The sequence below is a fragment of the Sinocyclocheilus anshuiensis genome, unplaced genomic scaffold (genome assembly GCF_001515605.1).
Source record: "Sinocyclocheilus anshuiensis isolate Anshui unplaced genomic scaffold, SAMN03320099.WGS_v1.1 scaffold1154, whole genome shotgun sequence".
In the NCBI taxonomy this organism is placed as follows: domain Eukaryota; kingdom Metazoa; phylum Chordata; class Actinopteri; order Cypriniformes; family Cyprinidae; genus Sinocyclocheilus; species Sinocyclocheilus anshuiensis.
In genome coordinates this window covers 2640938-2653316 of record NW_015542345.1, presented here as the reverse complement: position 1 = coordinate 2653316, position 12379 = coordinate 2640938, and the positions used below count along the sequence as shown (strand labels likewise).

Genomic DNA, 12379 nt, shown 5'->3' with positions numbered 1-12379 from the left:
GAAACGGTCGTCCATAAAATGCGTTGCTGTTCTGTTGTAAGTAATCTTAAAGATTCCTAAATGCATCTACTTTCGGAAGGCCAAATAAAGTGCTTTTGCATTCGCCTAGAAACACACAGCATCTCCCTGACATGGCTGCTTCAACACTAACTGTGGTTACTGAAACCACGCCTTCTTTCTTTGCGTGCACATTTGGGCAGCATTATGCAAATATTTCCACATAGTGAGGTAGATATGTGGGGGCGTGTTAGAACGAGCCGTTTTAGGGGGGCGTGGCAGAGTCTTAACTTTGATAAAGAATATCTCTTTGGTTTTGAGACTTTAGTCTTTGCAACTTCAGGGATCTTATCTATGCACAATCAGCTTGTAACACTCCAAAGAGAAAGGAAAACTTGAAATCGCATCATATGACCCCTTTAAGGAAAAGAGGGATTTTTAAGTGACACATTTTTTTGTAACCTACTCTATACTAGTATGTGCAGAGAAGCTATGGAAACTTCAATGTGTCGGTTAACCCTACACTCCACTGCATATCAAGTGTCAACAGCTGACTACTCACATTACCATTGTGACTGTAATAGCCATTACTTTAATCACAGGTCAGAGTGTCAATGACTGTAACCGTCCTGCTCTAAAACAGAGCTATTACTTCTGGATTTTCACATTACTACTTATTTATTTTGGTCTGACAAAGGTAATAATACTACTATACAAAATTGAGATTTTATTCCTAATCACACTTTCTAAATGTAGTACGAAAGCAATAAGAGAAGTTACATCCAATGAACTCGGCACAGACCTACAGCCTGTTCTCACTTATTCAAATACTGTGTCTAACTTGCAATAAATTTCTATAAACCTCAATTGAAAATTCCTCCTATAGCTCTCAATGCTACACTGGAAAAAAAAAAAAGTGTAAAACGGTATTATTTTAGTATTTTTATTCATACATTTTTTTTATATTGAGATATTTTTTAATATCTGACAGTATTTATTAATATTTTGAATTAGTTTTTATTTTTATATCTTCTTTTTCATTTTAATTTGATAGTAATACACAGTTTTCATTCATGTTTATTTAAGTTGAATTTTTTTAGTATATCAAGATAAACTAAATGAAAATGAGACATGTTGCCCTGGCAGCTAGCTGAAATGAAATAAGTTTAGGTATTTTATAATTTATTTTATTTCAGTTAAAGTTTATTTAATATGCACAAGTGTAGTTGTAACAAATTTTAACAAAAAACTTTTATGATTTTAGCTTTAGCTAACTATAATAAATCTGGTGTAGAAACAATTTTCACTCGTTTTTTTTTTTTCCGCTAGTAAATTTCACAAATAATTACTGAGAAACAGCAAGTAACACACTGAAGTAAAGATGAAACCTGGAAGTAGAATGACTGAAATAGTATTTTCTTACAAAACATACCCGAATAATCTTTGCTTTATTTACAACTTCAAATATTTGTATAGCCCAAGAAAAATTTTACAGACCAACAGCCTTCTTCAACCTATATATCTATAAAAATATACCGATTTCAAAACGGTTTCAAACATTTAGATTGTGTCTCGTTGAACATTTCTTTCAAGTCATTTATTTATCTTTAACAATAATCGAAAGTGGATCAGAACAGTGCTGCTTTAAGTAATGACTATTTGCGTTGGGTTTCTGTAGCGATCTTTGGCACATTCAGGATGATGTTTGCAGTCATTTGATACACCATGATTAATTCACACTGTAAAGTGAGAAGACGCATGACAGCGGAGTGGCATTATGAGACTCATTTGCATTGTAACGTACACTTCTCTTTACACACTGATCCAACAGAGACAAAGTGAATCCCCCTCGAGCCATCCAAAAACTCAACCTGACACTAGTCAATCAGTGTGTGCTATTCATCTGATTAGGAATGGATTTTTCCTAATCCTGATCAACCCTTCAATATAAAGAGACAACTTGAGTCTTGTATTTTAAGGTCATTTTTGTTCCTTAATCCATTCCTATTTTAGTCCTGCAGTTCAGGTGTTTCAAATAGCTGTAATGTATTTGGATAAATTAACATTATGAACATGCTTGCAAACAATATTCCAGCTGTCATCCTTACAAAAGCTGTCAGAGTCCGAGCTTGGGTGAATCCTTGAATGCTGCCCACTGGATTTAATCAAAGGGCGGCGATTACTTTCATCTAAACATTGAACTGATTTTTCAAAGCCTTTTCAAAACCAACAGAGTTATAAAAAGGACTGTATACTTTCAGATTAGTGTTATTGCTAAATTTGCACATTGATTAGTATGCATTCATTTTTAACCAGACTACTGACTGGTTTACATTACCACTATAGCTACTATTCTGTTGATCGTGTTGATAAAATGACAACTGTTTATGTAATAAAGCATGAAATTATCATTTAGAGTTAAAGGCTTTTTAGTTTATTCAGCATGTCTCTTGTTAAGCCACAACCTCTCAGCATACTGTAAATGACAGCTTAAATGTCTTAGTGAATGTGTTTAGTTAGGCTTACATGGCCTTTCAGATACACTGTTACCTCAGCCAATCATAGCACTCGCTGAAGCGTTTAGAGAAATCTTGCTGTTGTTGCTGGCTCAGTGTCTGACCCTTCACATGCCCTCTTCCTTAGAAACCACCAAGTACACGTGATGTTTCTGTAGCTACTGATCTATGCAGATATCTATCATGGGAAACATTTGGCTTGGAGTTTATTTACGTCAATATAAGACATTCAGACTAAACTGCATCATGAATTCCAGCCCAAGGTCAAAGGAGAAATTTGGTTTTGTAATGTACTGCTTCCCTGATTACGGAGTGAAGTACATTTTATATGCAACATGCAAAAATAAATTCAGATATTATTATCACTATTATTATTATTATTATTATCATCAAAATTGTTGTTATGTTGTTTGATGTGTATGACAATGCAATTTTGCTTTGGTTATTTTAAAAAGAAATAACTTTTTTTTTACTAATTAAAGAAAATAAAAATTAAAAATATCAATGTTACGACCCTGATTCCTCCCTTTACTTGCTTGACCAGGATGTAAAATTTTGTCCACTTCTTTCTCATTCATTCTTTTATTGCATTTCTAATATAATGTAGCTCAAAGATGTTGCTGTAGTTATTATACTATTTTTCTTCACTTTAACACCAAGTGAGCTTGGACAGACACAATAACAAGAAAATGTCACATGGGAAAATAATGTGTATACACACACACACACACACACACACACACACACACAGTATAATATTCTGCACACTATAGGATAAAGGCATCCTATACATACAAATATAACATTGTTATTAAGAGGGCACTGGCTCTGTAACAGCATGCTTTCAAAAGACTTACCATAAGATAATGTAATATATATTTTCAGTATTTCATCCGTGTTAAATTTTGCTTTGATCCCAGAAATGAATGTCTAACATTCATTAATTTGCAGTAACATACATTACAGCTCACGAGAAGGACAATGCAGCTTGTTTTCCCCTTTTACTCTGTAGATCAAGCGTTTGCCCTTATGCGCATCGGTTCAAAACAAAATCGAGACACAAATACACAATAAAGGAGTTTAAAGAGCAGATCACTAGATTAACTAATAGACTGTATGGTTAATCTCTTGCGGTGCATTTCTCAGCTAGCTAACCATTAATGCTACTGTGCTAAAAGCAAAGGCTAACATTAGGGCTCATGTGTCCGATTGTTACATACCTTGGTCCCTGTATCCGGTTTTTGTTAGCTAAAGACCATTGTTTCCATTGGGGTCATGGTGAAATGTAAAAGCATGGACAACAACAGACAGTTGTCGCGTGCATTTGTATCAGTTTCGCTGCTCAAGGGGATGTTACATTGTAACAGGTTGGAGGAAATAGATAAGGCTTGTCATTGGCTGATCCGTGGTCATGTGATAAATGAGGGCTATAAAGCACGGGTGAAGAGCGGCGAGCGCATGAGGAAATGGGGCTAAACACTTGAGGAGCAGTACATTTGGCTGAGTTTCATGCTAAGTGTTATTGACTCATCTTAATAGTGTACTTGATCTACGTAAACTAATGAACTGAAGTACTTACAAATACATATCACTGCCATTATAAATAATGAAATCGGCAACACTTTATTTTAAGGTGTCCTAGTTACACATGTTACATGTACTTACTATTATAATAACGATAAATTATGCATAATTCAATGGAAACGTATATACCATATATACCTCTAACCACATATTAAGTAGGCCTACATGTAGTTAAGAATTATTACTCAGTACTTAAAAGTATAATTACACTGTAACAAGGACACCTTAAATAAAGAGTAGGCCTAACCATGAAATCAAATTTCATATGGTTGTCACGGATTACCATTAGCTTATGTATAATAAAGACGGCTATAATATATAATAAAATAGTCAAATAGTGCAAGAACCAAGAACATCTGACCTTTAGTAAAAGGAGTTCACGTGGTCAATACACCGTAGTCTGGGTAGCGCCACATTTAATTTTTGACAGGAATGAAAACGAGGCTGAGTGATAGAAGTAGCTGCAGTGAATTCAATGGACTGTAGCCTACTGTTTTTTTTTAACAACATACTGAGTGTTCAGATGTATGGAAGCCCGTTTCCGCCACTGAATAAAAAATAAAAAAAGGTTTAACTTTAAGGTTAAAACTTTATATCTCGCAATTCTGACTTTATAACTCGCAATTTCGAGTTTGTATCACGCAATTCTGAGAAAAAAAGTCAGAATTGTGAGATAAAAAGTCACAATTACCTCTTTTATTGTTTATTCAGTGGCGGAAACGGGCTTCCATAATATGTCAAAGCATCTTCCCGAATAAAAACTTTTAATAGACAAAATTTCAGTAGACGAAAATATTGCATAAAAATGCTTATAGCCTACAGGTCGCGCCTTTGTAAAGACCGCGTTAAATTCAATATGGCGTCTAATCTAATTAAGGGTTATGCCACAAATTTGCTTATGAATTGGTGGCCTGTTTTAAACATTTCAAAATTCTAGAATACTCAGTACCCCCCCACTCCCAAGTTAAAAATTACATTTGGAATCCCAGATTTTCAGTGTTGTGAACTCCACTGTAAGCATATAAGTAGGCATGCTTGATCAGATTAGATGGATGTTTATGATGCTCTAGACTGACCAGGGCTGTCTTGTAGGAAGCTTGGTGGTGCACATGGTTAAGCACATAGTTGCTTAACACACTAATCCTTTTGCTGAAGTGGTCCCACTTCCCACAGTAGGCTACTGCACGGTTAATGGCTATAGCCCCACTGTTTAATTATACAGTTTAAAACTATTTTTTTTTTCTGAACAGTGTTTTCAGTGCACGCATGCAGCTAGTAAAAGACTACATATATATAAAAAAAATCGATAATTGCATCTGCTTATTGATATACACTGATGCTTTGCAATGCAGCATTCACATGATGTCGCCTAGTGGTTGAAATACAGAAGCGCTCCCACCAGAGGCCACCTTGCCTACTATCTTAGTATAAGGAGAAGGGGTTGGATGTGTATGACTTTTTCTTTCTTTCTTTCTTTCTTTCTTTCTTTCTTTTTAAGAAAATGTCTTTACAGAAATGTCCATGTCAATATCTTTATTTCTGTGATTGCAAATATGTAAATTCAGTATTTAAGATATAATAATACACAACTAAAAGTAACAATAGTAATTAGCCTATAATAGTGAAAATCCATATATAGATACGCACTTTATGAAAGTAAAACAACATAATTTCGCATGAAGAGACAAAGAAAAATCGAGTGTGATAAAGAAGAAAGAATAAAAAGACTAGAAAGAAAAAGAAAACGTGCATGCTGTTTATTCAGTGGCGGAAACGGGCTTCCATAATATGTCAAAGCATCTTCCCGAATAAAAACTTTTAATAGACAAAATTTCAGTAGACGAAAATATTGCATAAAAATGCTTATAGCCTACAGGTCGCGCCTTTGTAAAGACCGCGTTAAATTCAATATGGCGTCTAATCTAATTAAGGGTTATGCCACAAATTTGCTTATGAATTGGTGGCCTGTTTTAAACATTTCAAAATTCTAGAATACTCAGTACCCCCCCACTCCCAAGTTAAAAATTACATTTGGAATCCCAGATTTTCAGTGTTGTGAACTCCACTGTAAGCATATAAGTAGGCATGCTTGATCAGATTAGATGGATGTTTATGATGCTCTAGACTGACCAGGGCTGTCTTGTAGGAAGCTTGGTGGTGCACATGGTTAAGCACATAGTTGCTTAACACACTAATCCTTTTGCTGAAGTGGTCCCACTTCCCACAGTAGGCTACTGCACGGTTAATGGCTATAGCCCCACTGTTTAATTATACAGTTTAAAACTATTTTTTTTTTCTGAACAGTGTTTTCAGTGCACGCATGCAGCTAGTAAAAGACTACATATATATAAAAAAAATCGATAATTGCATCTGCTTATTGATATACACTGATGCTTTGCAATGCAGCATTCACATGATGTCGCCTAGTGGTTGAAATACAGAAGCGCTCCCACCAGAGGCCACCTTGCCTACTATCTTAGTATAAGGAGAAGGGGTTGGATGTGTATGACTTTTTCTTTCTTTCTTTCTTTCTTTCTTTCTTTCTTTCTTTCTTTCTTTCTTTCTTTCTTTCTTTCTTTCTTTCTTTCTTTCTTTCTTTCTTTCTTTCTTTCTTTCTTTCTTTCTTTCTTTCTTTCTTTCTTTCTTTCTTTCTTTCTTTCTTTCTTTCTTTCTTTCTTTCTTTCTTTCTTTCTTTCTTTCTTTCTTTCTTTCTTTCTTTCTTTCTTTCTTTCTTTTTAAGAAAATGTCTTTACAGAAATGTCCATGTCAATATCTTTATTTCTGTGATTGCAAATATGTAAATTCAGTATTTAAGATATAATAATACACAACTAAAAGTAACAATAGTAATTAGCCTATAATAGTGAAAATCCATATATAGATACGCACTTTATGAAAGTAAAACAACATAATTTCGCATGAAGAGACAAAGAAAAATCGAGTGTGATAAAGAAGAAAGAATAAAAAGACTAGAAAGAAAAAGAAAACGTGCATGCTGCTGCATAATTCTGGAGTTAATGTTAAAATCGACGGCGATAGTATTACTAAACAGTTTAAAACAAAGAAAGAAATATAATTTCTGTCAAAAGACTGTAACATGACACAATTCAGTGGTCTATATGTCTAAAGGAGAGACTTTACCACTGACCAGAAGTGTCTCACTTTACAATTAAAGATATTTTGCATTAGTCTATTTATGAATTTTTCAATATGAATTGGAATGCTATAAATACACAAAATAAACCAAACTAAAAGATGTAAGCATTTTGATCTAATGACCTTGCGTAAAAATAGCACCTTATATTGAAAGATTACAAACAGTATTTTGATTATAACACTTGAATTGCCATGTTAAATGGATTCACTGTATTTTCAAGAAGAAGAAAAAAGAATTAAAATTCAAAACAATTTCCTGACGATGGTGAATAACCTATAAATGATTCACCACTGTTTAATCATCGAATTATAACATGGCAAAATAACACGTAAAGAAACGTTTTTTTATTTTCAATTACAACATCACAAGTAAAATTGGAAACTGTGTGCAAAGTGCCATGCAATTAAAAGCCCAGTAAAACATTTTTGAACTACATACTTTATATGTAGGCTATATATTGCATCAGCGCAAATATTTACGATATTTTAAAATATTTTTGCGTTCCTCCAATTCTTGCAGGACATTTTTGCGGACGTTTTTAAGGGCCTCAGTCGCTTAAGTTTAAATTTTAAATAAAACTGAATAGGTATATCTATTAATAACCATGATTAATAACCTAATTGATGAAGGTGATGTGTCATTCTGTGATAAGCTCCTATCTTTATTTCGGATGTATTCAGATTTATTTTGGCAAGACTTTCGTTTATTTTTTTGCAAGTTTAAATTTAATAAAAATGTCTCTAACGTAATTGAATTATAGCCCAGAACCTATTTCTTTGTTAAGCTGATAGACTGACAAGAACGTCGGTGAAACATAGGCTATGCGAGTAATGAATGGATCAGTAACAAATGGAGTTCGAGACTATTAAAACAAATCTTGCAGAAATCAAATGCAAAAAAACATGTTGACCTATATGTACAAGACCTACAACAAGACATTTTTAGTTCAGAAATGGAAACATCATTAGCCTATAGAAGAAGTGTACAGTATCTATTCAAATCATTTTAGTATGAATGGATTTTTTTAATGTATTTTAGAATAATAATATATCCGACCAAACAGCATCTCTGACCCGTTTTAAAACTAAACTTATTCAAATGATCGAAGACGTTTGAAAACTAGTCGCACCACAAGTGAAATGCTTTGACTATGTGTTTTCTTTCCCTTTATTTACAGAGGGTGCCCAAGCATGCTGAGGAGGAGGTGTGGCGTTGTGCTAGACCTCCTTAAACTCAGACGTCTATGTTCCTGATTCAGAGCTCAGTTGGTGCGGTAAGAACAGAAACAGGCTGCCCTTACTGGGCGGATCAGACTTCTCACTCCAGCTGCATGGACGGGACCACACATTTCGGAACTCGCCAACAGAAAAGAAAGCAATTTCACTCGTGTTTTGAGATCGAGCATCAGTCAGAGACTTATTTACGTATTTCAAAGGTTCTCCACAACCGTGAGGATGTTTTTTTTTAATGATCGCATCTAAAAATCTGAATGGACGTTTATGCCTCGGTGCTTCACAAGGACATCTGAATCCTCAATGTGACCTCAAGGTTTCTACAGGCTTCCAGGAGGTTCGGAGAACATCTGCTACATTTAAACTATAATAATGCAACATCCTTTGGAGATTGGGGCGCACTACTACCCCCCGGATGCCCATCCAGACCAAAGGTCTCACAGGTACAGGAGTTTCATGATTGAAGAGATTCTTACAGACCATCCGGATCACAAGGTATCAAGTCCCACTGGAGACCTTCTAAAATTTGGAGTACATGCCCTTTTGTCCGCCAGACCATACCACAACCACTTAGGTAAGTACCGTGACCTTTCAGTCAGACGATATTTTGAGATCCGGCATGGGCAATCCCTTAATCTTAACCTTCTCTTAATTCAGGGACATTCAAATTGCACAACCTCTCGATTTGCCTACTCACAGGGAAAAGATTCCACATTGTCTCTACGGACCAATATAAAACAAATCAGATATCTCAGATCGAAAAATATTCAATGCATTGGACCGAGCAAGCTTGTAAAAATTGCAAATGCACGTTCATTTCAGACCCTACTGCATGCATTTCATGCTTTTTTATTTATACTCTGGAAAAGAGAGTTCTTACCAGCCCGTGCATGAAAAAAAAAATCACGAAAATAAAAAAGTGTTTAATCTGCCCCTTAAACTGTAAACTAAAATAATAGTGGTGCAAAAGTAACAAACTGCATTGATACATTTACTGCACTTTTTCAACAACTTTGAATTTAAGATGAAGAAAATTCAGATGAAACTGCAAAAATCAAGACTGAAATTATTGTGACAAGTTGAACGTTTAGAAATAAAGATGTTGTAATGAAAACATTTCTACACTGAGGAAAAATAATGCAGCTTTCAGTTGACGTTGAAATATTACAGTATGGAAAATAAAACTGTACATTTTAAATGACACCACTTGTTATGGATGGAAAGATGTAAGCAAAAAATAATCCAAGACGTAATTTAAATAACTAATCATTAGTCTGTATCGCTATTCAAGATTTTTAGTAGGCCTATCTTACGTAAAACTCCTTATGGATTCAAAAGCATATAATTCAATTGTAGCTAATAGCTAGACTGATCAGGAAAATTGTTATATTATTTTATAAGCCTATATAAATTTGCACATAAAAATCTGTTTTCGCTATGATGAACCATTATGGATCCATCCAAACTCTTTTTTTTAACTGACATGAAAATGCCACTATCAGCAAGTTCAGACTAAATTGTCATGACTAACGCACACACATACAATTGTTTTACTTCCAGTCCTGAAAGCAGACCAGACCAGTATCCTGAAGTTTCCAGTGTCTCCTCTGTCCTGCTCGCTCGGGGCGCCGTTGGGCTCTGCGCTTCTGTCCGGCGCCGCTGGTCTGCAGGTGGGCTCTTCATCCCATCATCTCCCGCTGGACCTCCATCTTCGGGGAAAACTCGACCATGGAGCTGATGCACTGAGCAGGACTAAGAAAGGAAGAAGGAGTAGAACTGTGTTTACCGAACTACAGCTGATGGGCTTGGAAAAACGATTTGAGAAACAGAAGTATCTCTCAACTCCTGACAGGTAAACACGCTTTTTAATTTAAATTAGGCTATTTTACGTAGCCTATTTAAAACAGTGTAAATGTTTGACTTTTTCCCTAGTTGAATTATTTTGTTATGAGCGTAATTATGGAACCACAGCTTACATGCAAAGAACATATTGGTGTTGTCTAAGAAATGGCTTAGTCGACATCTTTCTCTATTTACAGAATAGACCTAGCAGAGTCTCTAGGCCTGAGTCAGCTTCAAGTCAAAACATGGTATCAAAACAGAAGAATGAAATGGAAAAAAATCGTAAGTTATAATAATTAGCATACAAATTATGATTCAACTGTCATAGGCCTACCTGTGAAAATCTAAACTGATGTGTATCGTTGTTGCTTCGAAGGTGTTGCAAGGAGGAGGACTAGAGTCTCCGACCAAACCCAAGGGCCGTCCAAAAAAGAACTCCATCCCCACCAGCGAGCAGCTGTCGGAGCAGGAGAGGACACAAGAAGCGGACCGCTTATCCGACGGCGGTGCTTCTTCACTTTCTGACGCAAACCAAGAGGAATAAACGAGGACATCCGTGCGAATATGTTTGTCTCCAGGAAGCGAACGTGCCTATAATCGGCATCTTTGGATCAGTGTGCACCGATGCCTTTATCTTGGCACTTACAGACCTAACCACTTGGCCTGATTTTATACTACCTATGTTTTGTCTGTTTGTTTGATTACGCCAACTTTTGCGGGCTTTGAAAAATCATAGTGAACTTTATCCAGGGACCAGAGCGGTGGTTAGTAGTGAATGGTCTTTTTCTCAGCATTGAAGGCTGTGGTATCATGAACTTTTTATCGGCATATATTGTGCTTTTTTACGCTTTTCATTGGTATTTCAAAAATATTCTAAAAAAAATTAAAATTAAAAATTTTCGAAGACAGTTTTACGTTGTGGCAATGTGACCTTTTTTTCTAAAATATGGCACCACAAGACACAAATGACAGCAGGAAAATCAACCATAATAGGTTAATAAAAATAATACTAATAATAGGCTAATAATAATAACCGTAAATAATGTGGAATCCCTCGTTGCTGGTTTTCGTTTCATGTTGTGTCCGATTCATGCTCCATATCTCTGAGGCTCATCGAATGCGAGCTGTGTAATTTTATGCGGAATTGTTTATGGCCTAACTGAGCGCCATCACACCGCGCATTAAACTTATTTTGGCGTGTTTACGCAGTAAAATTAAATATGTGGTAACACAATATTTTCGAAGTGAGGTTATTTGTTTTCACAGAAAGATCGTTTTAATCAAAGACACTGGTTATGGTGCCAAGAAGAAGTGTCTGAAGTAAGCGATTTGCAGTTTGATGATTATGAAGGCCTGTTCAATTTGCACCACAGTATTTGCAAAATGCTAAAAGGATCTTTTTCTGCTGATCACTTTGGAATTGGGCTATTTAGAAAATACTTCTCTTTTCTCGATTGCCTCATGATGCAAGAAAATAGGCCTACTATTTTGAAATAAACAGTAGGCTAACATGTTATAAATAGCCTAATTGCATTAAGAAAATTAACGAATAGAATATTAGACTTACAAGGCTGTTAATGCATATAATTAAGTTGTACATTCAAATCGTTCTATTAGCCTAATCTTTGATTCATATATTTTCATACGGACTTTTACATTTTGAAATACCGGTGAGGCAGCTGCTACTTTGCTTAGCATTTACAAGATGTAAAAAGTTTGCTGATGACGTGGCCTAGTAAAAGCTACTGTATAGCTATAAAGTAATAATGCACTCCAGTAAAACAAAGTCGCGTATTTTGCACCTTCTGGACAAAATTATTGATATCACCCATCAGCATCATCCTCCAATAGACTATAACAATATAATCCGGTTACATTAAATTATCTATAAACAATGGATATACAGCAGAAATATAGCTACATGTTTAAGTGTTGCTTTCAGTGATCTTGTTATGTCATTGGGTCACTGTCTGTAGTCTAAAATATGTAAACCCTTACGGACGTAGACTCTCATATAATGTCGCTCTTCTAGCGGACACAAATTTTAATAT

At 35.3% G+C, this 12379-nt stretch overlaps 2 protein-coding genes across 2 annotated transcripts in view; one reads left to right on the top strand and one right to left on the bottom strand.

Moving 5' to 3' along the window:
• Positions 1-3875, bottom strand: part of LOC107691336 (protein tyrosine phosphatase domain-containing protein 1-like) — a 15661-nt gene extending 11786 nt beyond the window's left edge. Inside the window, exon 1 of the mRNA XM_016489890.1 lies at positions 3734-3875. The gene's annotated coding sequence lies outside the window, so the exon portion shown is untranslated. The remainder of the gene's footprint in view (positions 1-3733) is intronic.
• Positions 3876-8675: 4800 nt separating this feature from the next.
• On the top strand, positions 8676-11169 carry LOC107691398 (homeobox protein BarH-like 1). The gene is made up of 4 exons (XM_016489967.1): positions 8676-9060; positions 10047-10338; positions 10526-10610; positions 10705-11169. The coding sequence occupies exons 1-4, from the start codon at positions 8859-8861 to the stop codon at positions 10870-10872; spliced, it is 747 nt and encodes a 248-aa protein (XP_016345453.1). The 5' UTR covers positions 8676-8858; the 3' UTR covers positions 10873-11169.
• The last annotated feature ends 1210 nt before the right edge of the window (positions 11170-12379 follow it).

Coding starts and splice junctions, on each gene's coding strand:
- LOC107691398 (XM_016489967.1), top strand. CDS start 8,859: ATGCAACATCCTTTGGAGATTGGGGCGCACTACTACCCCCCGGATGCC. Junction 10,339..10,525: donor TATCTCTCAACTCCTGACAG/GTAAACACGCTT, acceptor CTCTATTTACAG/AATAGACCTAGCAGAGTCTC. Junction 10,611..10,704: donor GAATGAAATGGAAAAAAATC/GTAAGTTATAAT, acceptor GTTGCTTCGAAG/GTGTTGCAAGGAGGAGGACT.